At 43.8% G+C, this 21,064-nt stretch overlaps 1 protein-coding gene across 1 annotated transcript in view; it reads right to left on the minus strand.

Moving 5' to 3' along the window:
- Positions 1-21,064, minus strand: part of ARHGAP35 (Rho GTPase activating protein 35) — a 49,014-nt gene that overhangs the window by 19,555 nt on the left and 8,395 nt on the right. The window contains exons 2-3 of the mRNA XM_070950176.1: positions 10,477-14,368; positions 1,452-1,596 (exon numbers count right to left, since the gene is read on the minus strand). Coding sequence (XP_070806277.1) covers positions 1,452-1,596; positions 10,477-14,169 — 3,838 coding nt within the window. The 5' untranslated portion in view covers positions 14,170-14,368. The remainder of the gene's footprint in view (positions 1-1,451; positions 1,597-10,476; positions 14,369-21,064) is intronic.

Raw genomic sequence — 21,064 nt, forward strand, 5'->3', positions numbered from 1 at the left:
GAATAAAGAGGAGAGCTGATAAGGAAAGAAGTTGGGAAGACTTATCATTTAGAGGGGAGAGGCCTTTAAAAACTGGTTCAAGCCTTCAGAGAAAAGCAGCATGTCCATTTTTATCCATGGGGTTCGAGAGCCAAGTGCAAATGATTTAACTATAATCATTATTTGAATTGCATATATGTTTATTTAGTATAAGTCTACTGATTTAATGTAATAGACACAGCTGAATGACCCCCTCTCTTCTCCTAAGAGTTTTGCAGCTTTTGGGATAACATCGAAAGAGTTTTCTACCTGCGTGACACACCAGTAAGAATCAGCAAAGAACAGGCATAGTTGTGATGCAAGATGCAGTCACCTAAAATTCTTCTGGCAGTTCAAAGGTTATCTCTACATAATTAACCAAGGGAAATACAGATGGCAGCAACATCGACAGAACACTTTGAAGTCCAAGTTCAAATCCTACCAGAATACCTAATGCCTTCCAAGCCGTTTTAGTTTAAACTGCATTCAATAGTTACGTGAACAAATCATTTTGGTTTCCTAACCAGTGTGCTGAGACTTTCGGATTTATTCCCATCCCGAATTCATTTTTTTATTTCTTCTGCTTATCCAGGCAGTGGATGTCCCAGTGGTTTTTGTTTAATAATGTGTTATTTGGTCACAAGACAAAGCGTGATAAAAACCCCTTTATTTTGCTCCTTTGCTGCAGGCTGTGAGAACCTGAAGTGAGGCAGAAACAGAGAAAAAAACCCATGCCAATTAGGAGCTCCTGACTTCGTCCTTAACTGTGCAAGCATTATCACAATTTAGCAGAGGGGGAGCACACGCTACAATTTCTAGCAACCAAAAATTGCGAAGTCCCTCTGAAAGCATGAGAAACTGAAGGAGAACGAGAATCCGAGATTTCCTCTGTATTACCAAGGACTGTAAACCTCAGGATAATAATCCTAAATCAACCATCTCCGATCCAGTGCCAGGTGTCTCCAACCAGAAGTGAACAACCCACCTGTGGCCCCACTTTGCACCCCTCAGAGCACCTCTTGTCTATGATTACAAAAAACAATAGTGGTTTCCCTTCATTATAATGAAGGAAATAGATGAAAACTGAAATGCATGTCTTAAAACAGGTACCAATAATGGAGAATATTTGTAAAGTACTGAAATGTGGCATCCTTGATGCTCTCTGACCTTGGCTGGTTTCTTGCAGATGTTTCATTACCCACACTAGTCGGACTGATGATGTTACCTAGTTTGGGGAATGAAACGTCTGCAAGAAAACAACCAAGCTCAGAGAGCACCAAGGACCTGTCATTGAAATAAGTATATCACACTTTAAAAAGGGGGGGGGGAACCCCACATTTTGACAGACCCAGCTGTGTCCAGCTAAGCAATGTGGCCCTGCCACTCCCCTTCAACACCAACTTTAACCATTAAAACATGGCCTTCCTGCTTACCTGTTGCTTCAATGTATTCGATGCATCTCTCAATAAAAATGGGAATGGGCTTCTCTGGGGTCACTACAGTGGTCAAAGGCACCCCAAAATAGTTGCTCTCCCACGTAGTCTTTGTGATAGATGGTCGAGGTTTAGGCTTTGGTTTCTGTAGAAAACAATTGATCGGAGTTAGTACGGCCAGGAATATATAGTCAGAAGGAAGGAAGGACTGTTTTATTGCCTAAAGATAATAGCCACACATTTCACTTAAAAACCTTGTATCTGATTAGACAAATGGGATCTATATGTCTGAAAGCACAAATTGCTAGTAAATCATATTTGTTTAAGTTATGCCTGTAATATTCAGTTCAGACTAATGGTTAAGGAGCTGGTCTAGAAATCAGGAGATGTGAGTTCTAGTCCCACCTTAGGCATGAATTTGGCTGGATGTCTTTAGGCCAATCACCAGGAGGCAATGAGTTCTAGTCCCGGCTTATGCATGATCATCAATTGGATGACTCTGGGCCAATCACCAGGAGGCAGTGAGTTCTAGTCCCATTTAAACCATGAAAGCCAGCTGGGTGACCTTGTGCCAATCACCAGGACACTCTTGAGTTCTAGTCGCACATTAGGCACGAGAGCAGCTAGGTGACTTTGGGCCAGTTACTGTATCTCAGCTCAACCTACCTTGCAAGATTGTTGTTATGGGGAAAAACAGGAAGAGAAAGGAGTATTATGTATATTCGCCACCTCGAGTTACTTATAAAGTAATAAAAGTTGCATAAAAATTCTAATAAACGAACATGATATGAGAGCCACTGTATAGCAGTGGGTAAAATGCCAGACTTGGCGCAGGGCCACCGAGATTCCAAGCCATCCTTAGCCACAGAGTCTCTTTGGTATCTCTGGGTCAGCTACTCTCTGCTCATCCAGCCCCAGCAGGCTTGTGACGGTGGAAAAATGGGGAGGGGAAAAGGAGCTGTGACTATGCCACCATGAGCTCCTGAAGGCAGGAACCTAACCAATAAATAATACCAGTTGGAAAACGTTATGTGAAAAAGCAGAAAGCCATTCAAGGGATATGTCACAACAGAAGCCACGAGAAAAACAGGCTCAGCGCAACCAAAACAATGATGAGCGTTATACACAGAGCAACAGAGATAATTCAAAAGAGGGCAAAAGCGAACGAGGAAGATTCTGTCCAGATTAAGGCAATGTGATGCAGATATCACATGGTTTTGTTTCTAAAACAATGCTGTGAAAGGTATTTTGTGGCTTAAATAGGGTTGGCTGAGGCTGAAACAACATGCCAAGACTAGCTTCGAACAACAATGACAAGATCTAGTAGATTCACACAGGATAAAGATGAGCAGCAGAGGATCATTAAACACTGAACTACAGTTAGTCCTCAACTTACAACAGTTCATGTAGTGACCGTCCGAAGTTACAATGGCATTGAAAAATGTGACCTATGACCATTATTCACACTTACGTCCGTAGCAGCAGCCTCATGGACACATGATCAAAATTCGGATGTTTGGAAACTGGTTCATATTTATGACGGCCGCAGGGTCCCAGGGTGATATGATCCCCCTTTTGCGACCTTCTGACAAGTAACATCAATGGGGAAGCCAGATTCACTTAATAACCGTGTTACTAACTTAACAACTGCACAATTGTGGCAAGAAAGGTCACAAAATGGAGCAAAATTTACTTAACAAATATCTCAATTAGCAAAGGAAAGTTTGGGCTCGACTGTAGTCGTAAGTCAAGGACTACCTGTACAGAAAAGAAGACAAATGAAAACAATCACAGATCAGGGACTGCATAAGAGAAGGATTAAATCCCCAAATCAGAATCCTGAACCAAGGCTCTCTTTCAAATATGAGAGAAAGAAAGAAAGAAAGAAAGAAAGAAAGAAAGAAAGAAAGAAAGAAAGAAAGAAAGAAAGAAAGAAAGAAAGAAAGAAAGAGAGGGAGGGAGGGAGGGAGGGAGGGAGGGAGGGAGGGAGGGAGGGAGGAGCGGAGAGGGAGAGGGAGAGGGAGAGGGAGAGGGAGAGGGAGAGGGAGAGATTGATTACTGGCTGAAACAGTCCTGGATCTTCCAAATCAAACACAGAGGGCCCATGACTCCCGTGGGATGGAAATTTGGCAAAGTTGATGTGCTTCAGTGCTCCCAAACTCCCAGAGTCACTTTTTGACTTGGAAAGTTTCCGACTAGCTTTATACAGGACAAGCCAATGGGGAAAGCCGGCAGGAAGTCGGAAGTTGCTCCCACTGCTTTTTTGCCTACCTGCGGTCCTTCTGCTTCTCTGTTTAGGTAAGGAAATATCGCTGAAACAATGAGCCAACAGGTCGCAAGGGGACCGGCTTCTCATAAATAGCTCTTTAATCCTAAAATTTGCCCCCCTTTTGCAAATCTCAAATCACTGAGTGACAGGAGCCAGTTGGCATCGCAAGTAGTTTTGTAGCCCCTCCTCCCCCATATACACACATACACACACACAACCAACCAACCAAAAAAGAAATAAATGTACGATTACTTTTCATCATAAACATAGTAATTTACATTTTTTTTTCCAAAATGAGGAAGTTGGCAGGAAACCTGGGAAGATGGACACACTGCAATAATTGAAAAGTAACAATAGGTGGGGTGTGACTCAATTGCAATGAGGGTCCCAACATACAAGGACAGATGTTTTGTTATTTTGAGCTCAAAAAAGAAAAAAGAAAGAAAGAAATCAGTGGCCTGGATGAAATACCAATCCTTGAGGACATCTCCTGAACCATGTGGCCCCAGGAAACTTCTCACCCTCTCCATTGTCTATTTCCTGTTTAGTCTATTTCCATACAACTTCCTCTTCTAAGGTTCTGGTGACAGAAGGATATTTTGAACAATACTAGCTTGTAACAACAAGTTGTATGTGTGTGTATGTATGCGTGTGTGAGTGTAATCATTTATTTTCAGACCACAGAAGAGAAAGAACGTTTCTGTACAAAGATAACCAGATACTTTAACAAGAAATTAAACCAAGTAACCGTAGCTTAATAAGAGCTTAAATTCTATTTAAGAACTTAAGATAAATGCAAGTAGTCCTCGACTTACAACCATTCATTTAGTGACTGTTCGAAATTACAACGGCACTGAAAACAGTGACTTACAACTGTTTTTCACGCTTACGACGGTTGCTGAACCCCCGTGGTCACGTGATCCAAATTCAGATGCTTGGCAACTGACTCGCATTTATGACAGTCACATGATCCCCTTTTGCGACTTTCTGACAAGCAAAGTCAATGGGGAGACTTATCAACTGCAGTGATTCACTTAACGACTGTGGCACAAAAGGTTGTGAAGTGGGGCAAAACTCACTTAGCAACAGTCTCGCTTAGCAACCAAGATGTTGGACTCAACTGTGGTCATAAATCGAGGACTATTTGCAAACTATCCATCAGCCAAATTATAATTCAGTGCAATTTGTTGACTCAATCGGACTTGAAGTGGTTGGAAACTTACATTCAGGCAAAACGATTCAAGGGATATTTACAATTGTAGCTGGCTTTATTGACTGTTTCCATATGACTATCATTAAGTGTTGTACCTTATGATTCTTGAGGAATGTTATCTTTTCTTTTATGTAGACCGAGAGCATATGCATATATATATATATCTACTCTACTCTACTCTACTCTACTCTATTCTATTCTATTCTATTCTATTCTTTACCGAACAAAATCTTACACTGAAGTCCTTTGATAAATGTGTACGAAGACTGAGTGTGTCTTTTTTCCTTATCTGCTCACCCTAGCAGATTATATTTCAAGATTAAACAAGGTTCACCTCTTAGGAAGATACTGGTACTTCTGCTATCCTACACTGCTTACCCTGCAGAGATTTATTGAGGAATAAATCCAAAAGGTAACAGAAGCAGCCATATATATTGCATCGTGACCGTAAGCAACAATAAAAGGAGCCAGCTTTTAAAAAGCCCTGGTGATTTACAATCAGCACTTCAGCTATACAAACTAAAAGAGCAAAGTATTATTAGGTCTCAATCAGTTGAAAAGCTTGCACAGGGAAAGGGATGCTGGATGTAAATCACGATGCTCGAATTTTTATGCTACTCGTGGATATTATTTCAAGAAATAATATCCACAAGGATTTTGGAGATAACCCTAGCTTCCCTGATCAGAGTGCTCTGGGACAACCTAAAAGCTAGAACATCTCAGAGAGAGAGTCAAACATGCTCCAGGGTAGTTTTTCCACCGCTTCATTCATAAACCTGAAGAGCGGCACAAAAACAGACATTCAAGGCCTGAAAGAGAATAACGGAAACACATTTAAAGGAACATACTCTGAAAAACTGTGTCAGCCCACAGATTTCTGCTTTGAGGCATAGTTAGTAAATAACCATTAAGAGAGACAGCTTGGTCTAGCGGTTAAGGCACCAGGCTAGAAACTGGGCGACTGGGAGTTCTAGGCCCCACCTTAGGCACGAAAGCTGGGTGACCATAGGCCAATACTAGATATAATCACCGCTTTGAGCTGTTTATAAAAAGATAATAAAGGCGGGATGTAAACAAACAACGAAATCCCAAAGGGGCAAGAGCTGGAATGAAGTTCAATGCTAGAGAATAGTTTTGTAGGCCGAAGTCACTTTGAGTCATTCCCCCATTAAAAAGATGAGCTAGCAAGTTACAAGGAAGACATTCTGTAACTGGAAGGCTGCGGGAATAAGGAAACAGCTTAATGGGCTCCCAATTAACGCCTGGCCATCCAAAGGGTTAAAGCGGCAACTTTAATTAAAAGTGGACTTCAACTCCCAGAATTCCCCAGCCAGCATAAGTTGATGTTCGCACGTCTTAAAAGTTGCCAAGGTTGAGAAACATCGGGTTAAAGAATTCAGGTTTCTGCAGGAATAGCCTTTGTTTCAAAGTTTGCCAGATGTCTAGCGGTTCAACCCACAGCCAGGCACGTGGGTGTCATGAGGGAACCATTAAACCGGCTTAATATTTGCAGCAGACACACTCAGTGAAGAGAATATAACACAAGGCTGATGGTTATCTTCATTCATTCAGTCTAGTCAACTCTTCTCTTGAAAAACACTTTAAAAAAATCATCTGTACTCCACCCACCCATCCAATTGCTGCGATTGAAAGATGCTGCCTAAGAATGACAGAGGAAGGTGTATATATAGCATTGCTTAGGTGAGATGGGCAGGACAGAAATATGAGAAATAAATTATTTTTAAAAATGGTCTCCTAAGGAGAGGGCTGCTGCAGCAGAGTTGCTTGTCCTCTGCCAGCTCACTTGAACTCTGGGCCATCTCTGGTCCGGAGGAACTAAGAAAGGAAAGACGAATGGAAACCTGCTCCAGAATCGAGACGAGATTTCCCTTAGGCCTTCCGTGGCCAAAGGCTGACCAACGGCATTGTTCTAATGAAAAGAGGAGTCACAGTATTTTACCTGGAAATGAGTCTTAATTCTGCACATTCCAATTAGAAAAACTAGGGTCAGTTGTGGCTAGAAATAAAAGGTGACCAGAAACAAGCTACCGGTAGCTCTATTACAGTATGTGGGAATTCTTTTAAATCGATTTTCTTTCAGATGTGAACCAATCTGAATAGCAAAATCTTTGGGATTTTCAATAATTCCCTTAAGTACCGATAGGGGTTTTATTTTGCTTGTGGGGTTCCCATAAATATCTAGTTAGCCATCCTTAGCTGGATACAAGCTTGTCATCTAGAAACACACTTCAATTTTTTGCTAGATTGGTCTTGTCTAATCACTGCTGTGTGGTTTTTAACACGGTTGGTAATTTAACAGACTGGCCACGTTCAACTGTCTTTGCCTCAGCAATGATCCAGACCAAATAATATTTGGGGATAATGAAATGTGTAAACTTTCTTAATTCTTTTCTACAGATGGAACTGACCCTGTCTTCTTCTTCTTCTTCTTCTTCTTCTTTTTTATTTTTGAGTCCAACACTTGTTAGGATTCTCCTGGTATATTTAAATGGGGAAAGTATAGTGGATTCAGTCATTGTTTTCATACAGAAGTGACCTCCACCATATGCTGAGTCAGCTCTTGAACTTAACAGCGCAGGAATGCAGATTAAAAAGCAAAGTTGATTTATCATGGAAAAAATCAATGTGACAGAAGCAACTAGAAATCCAGGATGACACAGTCAGTTGAGAACAGGCCTAATGAAGCAGCAAAGGCAGTGCAGATTTAAATGCCTAAGCCATATTAATTTTGCAATATGGCCGATAGCCATTATCTTGGCAAGCTGCCTGTATGCACATAGAAGAAAAAAGATGGACACAAAAGACTCATTTTACCTATGAATCAACTGCAAACCCCACTTTTATAAGGCATTTCTATCTATCAGGGAAATAAGCCCAAACTATAATTGAGCTACAAAGAGGCTTTCCCAACCCTGAAAGGTGTAAAATGGCTGAAGAATAAATGAAGACTAGCCATGCATTTTAGAGAAGACACAACATGGCAATGAATACCCTCCACTCTGAAATCTACTTGCATACAGTTGGTCCTCGACTTACGACCGGCTGCTTAGCAGTGGTCCGAGTTTCCGACAGACCTACCTTGGGGCTACCTACAACCTGGCTTAAAGTTCTGATGATCATGCCCCTTCTGTGATCACATGGCCGAACTTCAGGCCCTGGCAAAAGGATTGCATTTACGGCCATCTGCAGTCACACAATTGCATATTACGATGGTTTTGCCGAAAACCAGCAATTTCTCCCAGTGTTTGGCAAAAACACACCCATACTGAATCATGGCTTCACAGTGGCTGCTTTACAACTGTGGCAGCCGTTCAACAACCGACATGTTCATTGGTTTAGTGACCGTTCACAGTTACAACGGCACTGAAAAAAGCGACATGGCTGGTTTTCATGCACAGCATCCCCATGGGTCACCTGATCCAAAATTTGGAAACCTGGCATGTATTTAGGACCATTGCACTATCTACGGCCATGCAGACACCATTTGTGACCTTCCCAATGGGCTTCTGACAAGTGAAGTCAATGGGGGAAGCCGGATTCGCTTAACGACCTCACGATTCACTTAACTGCAGTGGTTTGCTTAACAAGTGTGGCGGAAAAAGTCATAAAATAGGGCAAAACTTATTTAACAACCGCCTGGCTTAGCCACAGAAATTTTGGGCTCAATTGTGGTCTTAAGTCGAGGACTGCCCACATCCGTATTTCTGGAAGAGCAATAGGTAGAAAAACCTTTCCGGTTATTTAAGCTTTCCCTTGCACCAGCTTTGAAATCCTACCCACTGAGCTTCATTGCCTGTCTGGGCTCCCTCTGCTGATTAAGAGGCAGCTCAGCAACGATTCCATCTCCCCACCCTGAATTTTCTAGTGAGCAGTTTTTTGTTCATGTCTGGATGGCAAGTTCGAATTTCTGCAAATCTTCTGCTGGAAGAGCTCTCTCGGCCATTTCCTCTCTCTTGACGCCTAATTTTACTCTCTTCTTTACACTAACAGTCCAAACAGATGGCCTGGTACAAAAAGGAGCCTCGAGGGTTTCCCCCCCCCCCCCCCCCCCGTCCCATAAAGGAATGGAAGAGTTAATAATATTCATACCCTTTCTAATCAAGGGCTGTTTTCCAATTAGGAGATGTAAGATGCCATTGTAGACTGGGAGGGAAAAGGGTTAGCTTTTTTCTGCTTTCAGCTTGCAATGCATACAGCCATCCTACAATTTTAAAATAATAATTTTAAAATAAAAATATAGTAGTTGTTGTTTTTTAAGTAGCAAGCTCTGAGTCATTATCAAAGCTTTTTCAAACAGAGGGCATTATAAAAAAAACCTATCTGGCTTGCTTTTGTATTTTTTCCCCTCCCTCTTCCAGTAACAGAGCTCTCCTGCCAATGCGGAGAAGTCCACCCTGCTGGCAGCAGGACAACTGCAGCAAGAATGAAATCACCCCCGTTTTGTAAAGCAGCCACAGCCTTGTTTAAAGAGAAAGGAAACCTTTCTGATGTCATTTCAAACTCCTCTACAAAACTATATAGATTAAGGGGGGATGGAAAACACATGAGAGATGAAAACATATAGACATGATCCGCCACTTCCTACTGACGTTACAATCTGCCCTTTTAAGGCGTATTTTTGATGTCTTATTACAAACCAGAACAGTAATGAGGTTCCCAGAAAATGATTTGAAACACAAAGTCCATATTGTGCACTTGATAACTAGCTCTTCAAAATTCATTATTTTCAAAAGGGCCAGCTGCTTATTTGAAAATTGCTTTCTGAAGCTGGATTTAAAAGGCAGATATGAAATCTTACATGAAAAAAACATTGTATTAATATCTGATTAGAATGCTTTTCTTATCGTTATTGAACAGACCCCTAAACTGTAACTCTGATCAGAGATTATTGGAGCACTGTTGGTGGCTACCTTCTCAGAATGCAAAGGGACAGTCTCGTGAGAATTTGCATACCAGAATAGCGTCCCATATTTCTGTGTAACTCAAGGCCATGTAAATAGTACTCATTCCTTATGTGTTCCCACCCAACAACCCTGAGTTGGGCTGAGAGGAAGAATGACTGATCCAAGGTCACCCAGTGTCTTCTGAGTTCTAATCCAGCACCTTAATTTCTGAAACCAAAACGGTTATCTTTAAATCAACACTGGAAATATTTCTTGCATCCTTTACATTTGTTCCCAATGTTTCTCAAATATAGACGCTTCTGAACAGCAAATAAACGGTCCAAGTCTTACACAGACATGCAGCCCTCTTTTCAAAAAATACAGGTACCCCTCTCCTAATTATTTTTCAATTGGACGACCAAACAATTGGATGACCCTCTAATGCAGGGGTGGGGAATGATGGCCCTTTTATGATTTGTGGACTTCGACTCCCAGAATTCCTGAGCCAGCCTGACTCAGGAATTCTGGGAGTCGAAGTCCACAAGCCATAAAAGGGCCCTGTTCCCCACCTCTGCTCTAATGGCTGTCAAACCAGACCATTTGGCGTTAAAGACACTCCCAGACGTACACACACATTACCTTGGTGGTCCTTCTCAAGCTACGCAAAATATTTCTTTTCCTGGGGTCTTCATCAGTAGTCTCGTAGGGAATGACAGCATTATCTCCTTTATAGCCTTGGGACATCTGATCTTCCTCTTTCTTCCTGATGGGCCCCAGCTCATCATCACTCCCTATACTGAAACTGGTCCTGAAACTGGCAAAGCGCCCAAGTCTCGTGCATCGGGTGCGATACAGCACTGGCTTGCTGGTCAGCGACACCTTGCGCCCCCGCTCCAAGGAGCCGGTGTCCATTTCGCTGTCCGACCCATTGCCGCTCCCGTTGGACTGGGTTTTGTTGATGTTCCGAATGGTGATAATTTTGCCTTGGGTGCTGTCGTGAGGCACAGAGTAGATATTCTCCTCCTCGTTCCTGGGTTTGACCACGGCGTCCATTGGCTCGGCGTAATCTGAAGGGTCGAAGCCGTCAGTAGGTGGCCAGCTACTAGAGGAGACGGGCTTCCGTTGTCCCTCTCGGTGTCCTTGCTCCAGGTAAGAGAGATCCCCCTTGGTAATATCAAAATGGACAGCGGGCTTTGGTTTCACCGGCGGAGGTACTTTGTTGTTCAGTTTGCTTTCGAAAGTGCTCATCACAGAGAAGACCGAAAGCCCATCGTTGCCCTCCAGCTCCATGGAGAGCTTGGACAGGTCTTTGGACAAGGTGGGCATGGAGCTGTCGTCTCTGAAAGGGCTGTAGCTGGGAGGCTCGGCGTCCTCTTCGGAATCCTGCAGGTTGGAATTGCAGAGAGGGGAGCCAGCCCGGGGAGAGTTGAAGACTTCCTCCGTGGTGCTGCAGGCTTCCGCAGCATTGTCATACATGTGGGTCGCCTCGATGATGTTCTTCCTCTCCACCACATCTTTGAAGAACAAGTGGAAGACCTCCAGCTTGTGCTGAGGCTGGCTGCAGGGGATGCTTGTGAATTTCCCTTCGATGTCCTGGGCGATTTCCTCCCCCTCCGTCAGCTGTTCTCGACTCAGGTCGTTGTCCAGGACGTCGATGGAGCCCTCCGTGAGTGCCACGATCTGAACGGGGATGATGTCCTGCACTTCGCAAAGAAAGGCACGTAACATAGCCAGAGATGCCTTGCGCTTGGCGGAGTAAAACAAAATGTAACCGTGGACCAGCCAGCTTTTGCGAATGCTGAAGGCGGAGTGGAAAGAGAGCAAGGAGAGTTCGATGCGCCTCTTGTGGGGTCCAATGGGGTATTCAAGTAACACAGAATTGCTACTTCCAGAAGGGGAGGGCCGGCAGGTTTGGGACTGAAGAACGGGGAGGAGGATATCGTCGGCGTTAAAAGGGTCTCCGCACAACAAGCACATGACAATCCGAAGGTCGATGTCGGCCAAATCTTTAAGGCTTGCGGTTGAGCTCATCAGGTTTAAGTTGCGCTTTGAATCCAGCAAGCCTTTCAGCACTTGGCTGATCTGCTTCTCATTAATGTTGCGCCCGTATCCTATGCCGGTGGAAGCCGGGTCGAGGAAGATGCACTGCAATTTACTCGCAATCTGCTGGCCTTGCTGTATTAAACTGTGTAGTGTTTCTCCACTGGTGTCCCCTCTCTTGTTCACCAGAATTAGGGTGAGAGGAAGGTGAGCGAGGTGGTTGTCCCTTCGGCTGAGGGTGGACTCTCTACTCTTCTCGATGCTCTCCACCACGTAAGACAAGGACTCCTTAGAGTTATAAAGGCAGAGGCAGCCATGGGGCTGAAATGTGGGTGTCTGGAAAGAATTAACCGGGAGCCGGACGTTCCCCTCGATGGGTCTCAAAGAGAGCTCGTACATTTTCCCGTCTATCACGTACTTGTCATCGTTCGTGCAAAGAGCTCGGATCTCGTTGGCTAGCTCACGGGCGAGTCCATCTTTCCCAAGAATGACTAAGTTGATGCGGTCGATGTTGGAATCGGAAAGCAAGTTTTTTTGATTGCGATCCGAGGGCCTGATAAACCTGGAACTTATTAAGTGCTCTATTTTAGCATCTACACAAGCCGGGCAGCTGGGACAAGTGTCCTTGGTGGGATGGTAGACGAAGTGAATGTGTTTCAAGATCAGGGCGTCTCGTTCGGCCTGCAGCTTTTGCAACGCTTTAAATCTCTGCTCTTCCCCCAAGACGTCCTGGATGACCCCCATTTTTTCTTTGCTGGGTTTGGCATCGAGCTCCAACTCGTAAAAGAGTTCCGAATACTCCAGGAGCAGTTCCTGGAAGTCCTCCTTGGCCTTCTCGATAATTTGTTTCTGATGCCGACCGTAAATATCCATGTACACAGATTCTTCTAGCCACATGTAAAAATCCTCATTCATGATGAAACTGCGAGCTTCTTCCCAAGGTTTTCCCGGGGTAATGAAAGGGGATGTCTCCAAATTCTCCTTGAAAGCCCTTCTCATTTCTGCCCTCTTCCTCTCATTCCTCAGCTTTTCCAGGTGGGTCTCGTAGAGCTGCTGGGCAGGCAAGGTGTCCATCACATCGAATGGGATGCGGTCGTTCTCCATGTTGTCAATGTGGCTGGTGGTGTCCCAGGGCGTCTCCTCAAGCACGACGAACCACTTTAAGAAGTCCGGCTTGGTCTCCAGCAGCTTCTCCACTTTGATGCAACTCAAGTGGTTGATTTCATCCAGGTTTGGAATCAGGGCATCGAAGGCAAGAGGCAACATGGCCAGGTACATCTTTTTCCTGCGTTCTATATGCTCTTGTTTAAGGCGAAAGATGTGTTGTAAGAAAAGCTTCTTTGCTTTCTGAGTCCCTTCCAAGTAGACATAATCCTGATATTCCGGAGAGGATTGCATCTTTCGCGAGACATTGGACCAAGTTTCGTTGTGGTTTTTAACAATACGGCTCACCAGCCACTCATACTTATCCTTTGCGGCAGCAATCTGTTGGCTCTGTTGTTTCAAAGCCTCGAAGTATGGGATAATTTTAGTCTTTCCCCTGCTTTTGTCGATCAGCTGCACCAGAGTGCTGAAGGCCAAGTCGACGTTCACGTTGGATCTGGCTGAGGTCTCCACCACCTGAAGGTTTTTCTTGCTGAAGACAAAAGTGTGTGCGTCTCGAATGTACCGCTCCACGCCTTCGTCGCACTTGGTCAGGACCACCACGGTGGGCTTCTTCGTCTTGGTGAGTTGGTTGTAGAGGTTGGAGACAAACTTGAGCTGCTCGTCGAAGTTCCTGTTCATGCCCCGGCTGACGTCGATGCAGAGCAGAAAGCCGTCCACCAGCAGCTTCCCGTCGGGCATCTGCTTCTGCTCAAAGTCCTGCTCCAGGCCGAGCTGATCGGTGCAAAAGTACATGAGCTTTTCGGCGGAGGCCAGTTTGGTCGCCGCGGCCCTCTTGATGTAGGGCTGCAGGGCAGTGCTGCGGTGCGGCTGGAAAGTCTGGTCGTCGATGAACTCGGTCTGTTCCACAATGTGCATTTTACATTCCACACAGTCCTCCAGAGAGCGCACCACTTCTCCCCAGTACAGGAAGTGGTCATTGTTAACCACCCGCCCTCCAAAGTCACTGGTGCTGAGAACGGAGGTGTGGTCCAAGTGGAAGTCGTCTGCTCTCGGCCGCACAAACCGATTGCAGAGGCAGGACTTCCCGATGCCGCACTGGCCTTTCTCCTTCTCGGTCCCGGACAAGCCCACCACACTGATGTTGTAGGTGGGAATGCGGACATCTTGCTTCCTTGCCATCATCATCGTCCAAACATCCTGTTTTGCGCGGGGCTGCTTCCTAGGCTATCGGGGTTCTCCCGGGCAATCCCAAAACGGCAAGGGGCACTACTGGCAGTTCGGATTAAGGACGGTTAGCACAGCAAAGACAACTGTCCCCACTCTTGGCGCGCCACCACAGCTCAGTTGCCACCGATACTCACAACTGGATGATCAGCATTTTTCCCTGAAAGAAAAGAAAAACAAGAAATGGTTCAGGATGGTTGAAATTTAATTTAATGTGCAGCAGATGTAAGTGTGAGGACAGGTCATACATTTTTTCAGTGCCATTTTAACTTTGAAAGGTCACTAAACAAATGATTGTAAGTCGACCTGTATCTGAAGAATCCCCCAACTCAGCCCCTTCCACGAGGACGGGCTTATAAATGCTCTTATCTTCTGAGTGAACTTAACACATCTGGAGGGCACCACGTTGGGGAACACGGATATCATGTTTCTTCTTCCCTTAATTACTGAATGGTTGATGTTTTTGTTTTTAAGGTTCAGGAATGGCACTTTGTCCTCCTTGTGTAAAGGGAACAAAGTGGATTATTCTATTGTGCTATGTTAACCGGAGCGTAGGTAGTAATACAGAGGTTAATTAAAAAGCAGTAAGCAATTTGTCTCAGCTCAAGCTATTCTGAAACATATTAGGCATGTTAATCGGCGGGGGTGTACTCTAAAATAGATTTAATCTGTTACTTATGCTTTAAAAGTGGGGATTGGCACCTGGATAACAAGGGTGGCCTCTGGTCTAGAGTTATGACCGATGGATGGCAGATCTTGAATCCGCTGTTTTGCTCCGATTGTTAAATAATGCTGCTTAACTAGTTCTTCATTCGGAATGGATTACGAAAGACAAAGAGTGGCTGTAAGTTTTTAATGCTATTGTATGTTTGAGTTAGAAAAAGAAACCTGGAACATTTGATCCCAAGTACATTCAGTTTAAAAATCAGCTGAGTCACCAGATAAAACATTCCGAACTCTTTAAAAAACTGGGAAGGAGGAACCAGCACAGAGTAGAAATTCAACCCTGCTCTGAATCTGACCAAGAGCTTATCCCAAGTACAATTACACCTCAAAGGTATGGCTGTTATTTAGAGCAGCTCCATTCCCCACAGAGGAATCTAGAAGTCTGGGTGTTTCACATATCCAAAAGAAATATAGAAATACACACACACACACAATTTTAAATACTAAAAAGGAATCATGTTATGATTTTGCTATCTCTGTACAACCAGCTTCCCATTTACAGAATTTTTAAAAACTATAAAACTGCTGTGATTAGAAAGTGCTAGACATTTCTACATTACAAATGATACCTCCCCTCCTTAAGGAAAAAGGCAGAATGGGGTTAGAAAAGATGTGGGGGGCATTCTATTAAAAGAAATAAAAATAACAGGGATATCATTTAACTAAAGGGGGACAAATAAGTTCTCCAATTTGGAAAACTACCAGTGAGCAATTCCCTGTTAAAATATTTACAGGAGATTAATGAAATGTTGCAGCATTTTTAGGCCTCAAACTTAGCAAATGCATTTTCTAAGCAAGAAAGTAACATGATTATAGTATGTCAGGTAGTTTCCTACCAAGAAAAAATTTAAAACAGGTGGGTGGGTGAGCGGGCATTGCAATACACGTATTCCAGCATCTAATACCCATGAAACCAACTAAAATCTGCTTTATCCCATCCTCATTCCTTTGACTCTGCAATCACGGAATTTTCCTGACCGCCGTCTACGTTCTGCCATCCTTGCTGCTCTCCTCAATCTTGCAGGGGTTTGCATAATGCCAAGTTTCTATTACTATTCAGCAAATGCAGAGAGCCTCTCTGTAAAACACGTTGTTTTACATTCAAATAGCTTTTTGAGGATCCATGCATGAAAAGCAGGATTCAAGTGTACAAAATACATTAAGCAGGTAATATCTTAAGCCATTCATTGAGATGATAGTACATTGAGGATTTCTGTCTATCTCCATTGGTATCTCTTGTCCCTCTCTTCTTCTCCCCCTCCCCCAAAGTATGGATTGGCCCCCACCAGCATCAAGAGCTTCATCCCTATAACCAGTACTTTAAGTTCTCAACATAGCAAATAAGCAACCCTGAAGAATCTGATGAGTAAAATACATCCATCCATCCATCCATCCATCCATCCATCCATCCATCCATACACACACACACACACACACACACACACACACACACACACACACACACACACTTAAGAGCAGTGTTTTTCAAACTTGGCAACTTTAAAATGTGTGGACTTCAACTCCCAGCATTCCTCCATCTGCAAGCATGGACTTCAACTCCCAGAATCCCCTAGCCAGTATATCCTTTACAAATCATAATGGATCAGGCTAAGCCAGGGACGGGCAAGCTTTTGATGCGCACGCATCATCGGGTATGATCGACAAGTTGAGGGCCCAATGGTTCTGTATCATGAACATCAGCACGGCAGGGAACTTCCACTGGGAGGAAGTTTGTGGGACTTTGTTTTATTAATTGTCCTATGCCTAATTTATGGCTCAGATCAGGGGTCTCCAAACTTGGCAACTTTTAAGATTTCTGGACGCAGCCATGCTGGCTGAGGAATTCTGGGACTTGAAGTCCACAAGTCTTAAAGTTGCCAAGTTTGGAGAACCCCTGGCTTACATAACAGTTTATATGCTTTCTACTTCAAACAAAGTAGGGATATGTCCTTAGTTTTCAGATGTCGGGATTGTGGGAGGACTCCAAGGGCTACTGGCTGCCTACCCTTATGTTAAATCCAAAGCAGATCATGGTCTTAGCATCATGTGCGCATCCAGTCACAAATGCATGTATTTTATTATCTCTGTGAAAGTTATTCGTTTGCAGGAAACAAGGGAAAATTCCTCAGCCCAGAAGATTACAGTAGTTAGATAGCTGGACAGTACCACAGAACGGCTGCCAACCTTAGTTAATCCTACGCTGATTTAGAGAAGTAGGACTCTGTATTATTTTATCATGTTTTATCGTTAAGGAACAAGTAACACTTCCCTACCGCATGCAGCTCACAACTAAATTAGCTTTCTTGTCTGCTGGATGCTCTTCTTAACCAAAAAGAAACACATCCCAACTGAGCCTGTTTTGAAACTCACCACAAATTAACTTAATTTAAGGGCGCTTGTTCGGCAAACAGTATCTGTGATATTTGTACTTAAGGCTCACTTTCGGCCTGGCATGGTTCAAGTGTTTGAGATGACATGCTGTTAAAAATCACTTTTAATAAAGCCAATGGCAAATGAGCCTGAAAGCACCACGAGCGCCAGAGGAGGGAGACGCTGCCTGACAATGGGCAAAGGAGTTCCTCGCAGAGCCGTAAATTTTCTCACTGCACTATGGCGGCTGAAGTGTAGAGAATCTCTGAAATGGGTCATTTGTATCTTTGGAAAGGCTGATTTAAGCTTTTAACCATCTGGATCCGAAATGTTTAATCTCAGGCAACAGATGGGCTATTCTTAGAGGCAGGGCATATAGGAGCTTTCAAACCAGGCCCCCTACCAAGGCCAAAGTCAGCCCATCTCTGAAAATTCAGAAGGGCGGGGAGGAAACACCAAGGGTAGGAACTGTGCTCACTGGTTTTGCTACTCCTCCATCGGATCTTCAGTCGTGAACTAGGGAAAGTACACGGAGTAGGAAAAGACAGATCATTATTAAGCCTTCTGAAGTATTTTGAGTTCCAAACAGGGGTTCTTATGGAACATATAACTACAGGTAAGTCCTCAACTTATAACCACTCACTTAGTGACCATTCAAAGTTACAACAGCATTGTAAAAAGTGTCTTATGGCCGTTTTTCACACTTACAACCATTGCAGCATCCCCATGGTCACACAATCAAAATTCAGACTCTTGGCAACTGACTCATATTTATGACCGTTGCAGTGTACCCGGGTCACGTGATCCCCTTTTGGGACCTTCTGACAAAGTCAATGGAGAAGCCAGATTCACTTAACAACGATGTTATTAATTGCAGTGATTCACTTAACAACCATGGCAAGAAAGGTCATCAAATGGGGCAAAATTCCCTTAACTGTCTCGTTTAGCAAGGGAAACGTGGGGCTTAGATGTGGCTGTAAGACGAGCACTATCTGGATTCCAAAGCTACTCTAACCATTCTGGAATTGTTCTAAAACGTAATGCAGCCGTTTATAAATTTAATAAACAAAACATTTATACATATTAATCTTCTATAGCACGTAATCTGAAGGAGGCAGCATGTGGCAGGTTACAACACAAACAGCTATACAACTGACACTTGTCCAGCAAAGTACAGCATAAAACAACAGGGAGAGACAGCCTGTCGGCTCCAATCTACACACCAAACAAGTCAATCCTATCTAGACAACGTGACCATTCAAAAGCCTCGCAGAAAACTGCTAGCTTAACAGCCTTGCAGAGGGATGTCAGGGTCAGGTACCAGAGGAAGGTTATTTCAGAGAAGCATCTTCTGGGGCAAGGGCCTCCAACTTTAAGCCTGCCAGACTTCAACTCCCAGCAGGTGGGCACCTGTGTTCTTAGAGAAGTAGAAAGTGCCCAAAAATCCTTGCGAAGGACGGGAGCTATTAGCCTACGGTAGTTAAGCTCCCGTTATCCCTGTGGTATCACCACACTTTGAAGCATCAAGCCGCTCGGATGGTGGAGGAACTGGAGACTCGCCAAGCAGGCTGGACGCCTTCCCAGCTGGGTCATTAAAGCCAACTAAGTGGAGATGGGAGTTGAGGAGAAATTCAAGCCCTTGAGATAAAGGGAGCCTCCCCGGTGGTGAGCCTGGGTACCTCCGAGAGCCAAGGGTACCAGGAAGGGTGGGCCCCTTCTGCATTCATCCTTGTCAACCGAAGGCCCTCTTCCCTGGAATAGTGATGATCCCACAGACAGGGAGTCCTTGACTTACGACCCAACTGAGCCCAAAAACTCTGTTTTAAGCGAGATATTTGTTAAGCAAGTTTTGCCCCTTTTACGACTTTTCTTGCCACCGTTGTTAAGTGAATCACTGCAGAGATTAAGTTAACAACATTGTTGTTAAGTGAATCCGGCTTCCCCCTTGACTTCGCTTGTCGGAAGGTCGCAAAAGGGGATCACGTGACCATGGAGATATTGCAACCATCATAAACATGAGCCAGTTGCCAAGCATCTGAATTTTGACTACGTGACCATGGGGAAGCTGCGACGGTCGTTAAGAGTGAAGAACAGTCATAAGTCACTTTTTTCAGTGCTGTTGTAACTTTGAATGGTCACTAAATGAAGTGTTGTAAATCGAGGACTATCTGTACTGGTTATTTCAACAGGTCTTTGAGATGGAAAGAAACTTATTTACATCCTTCGATGCAGTTAGTCCTCCACTTGCGACTATTCGTTTAGTGACTGCTCAAACTTATGACGGTGTTGAAAAAAGTGACTTGCAGCCAGTCCTCATGCTTACAACCGTTGCAAGATCCCCACAATGGCACAGTTGCAATCTGGGCACTAGGCAAGGGGCTGGCATTTGCGATGGCTCCAGGGTGACTTGATTGCAATTTGTGAGCTTCCCAGCCGGCCTTCCAACAAGCAAAATGGGGAAGACAGCAGGGAAGGTTGCAAATCACAATCCTGTGATATCTTGCTTAACGACCGCAGCAAAAAGGGCCGTAAAATCAGGCACAGTCACACAATGCCTCTCTTAATGACCGCACCATCAATGACAAATTTTCTGGTTCCAATTATAAGTCGAGGATTACCTGTAGAAGTGTATGCATCGGTGTTGTATTACTTGTTGGCTTTATATACAATTTCATAATTTTATTATTGGGTTCTTTTTCCATTGTTTTACCCAGTTTATCTATAGGAGGATTGTAAACCGTTCAAAACTGGTTTAAGATGGAATGGCATATATGACAGACAGACTAAATACAGCTCTGTCTTCTGCACTTCTAGGGGCATTTTTAGTGGAGAAAGATGTTTTCAAGAGACTGATGCTATTGAAAATATTATTTAGGACATCTGTAATTATAACCAAGAAGTAACAAGTAGAGCTTAGCTTCCCAAATGACAGCTGCTGAATTTAGCAACAGCTGAATTTAAAGAGAGGGGTAGATCCACTGGGGAATGTTACCTGCAGAAATCCCACTGAAATTAATAAATGCTGACTCAGGACCTCGTTCTTGCTTCCCTCCCATTTCAGAGGGACCCGCAATCAAGACGTTCCCAGGAGATGCACAACCCAATCTGTTAACAGGCTTCTTCTGTAATTCTTCTCAGCAAAATTATTACAGAGCTTAGGACAAAGGAACCCACCAAAATAAAACTACTTGGAAAGGATCCTCTGAAGATAGCACCCACCATTGTTTAATACACTGGCATTATTTCTATTTCCACACTCTTTGAAAGAGATACTATAGATAGTCCTTGACTTATATCCATTCGTTGAGTGGTCGTTCGAAGTTACGTCACTGAGAAAAGTGATTTGTGACTGTTTTTCACACTTACGAACATTGCAGCATCCCCATGGTCATGTGATCAAACTTCAGCTGCTTGGCAACTGACTCAACCTATGACCATAATGACTTACAAGGTCTACGCCTAAGGACCTGGTCCATTACCGCATAATACTATTCTAAGGCGCCTGTAACCTGCAAAACTCAGTTAAGATCAGACTGTCAGTTTCCCGGGGCATAAGATGAACAATGCATTTAATAACCCAACATCTTTTAATTCAACTACGCTGGTTCTTTTTCTAGAAGCTGAACACCTCGAATTACCAGCTCTTACAATTTTAAGAGAAGAAGCAGACAGTCCACAAAAGAGATCTGAATCTACTTCTGCTAACAATGATACTTAAAAGAAATCTTAACACACAAAGAACGCACTGAATTGCAAATGC

The sequence above is a fragment of the Pituophis catenifer genome, unplaced genomic scaffold (assembly GCF_029215685.1).
Source record: "Pituophis catenifer annectens isolate HBS135680 unplaced genomic scaffold, rPitCat1.0.hap2 SCAF_9, whole genome shotgun sequence".
Lineage (NCBI taxonomy): Eukaryota > Metazoa > Chordata > Lepidosauria > Squamata > Colubridae > Pituophis > Pituophis catenifer.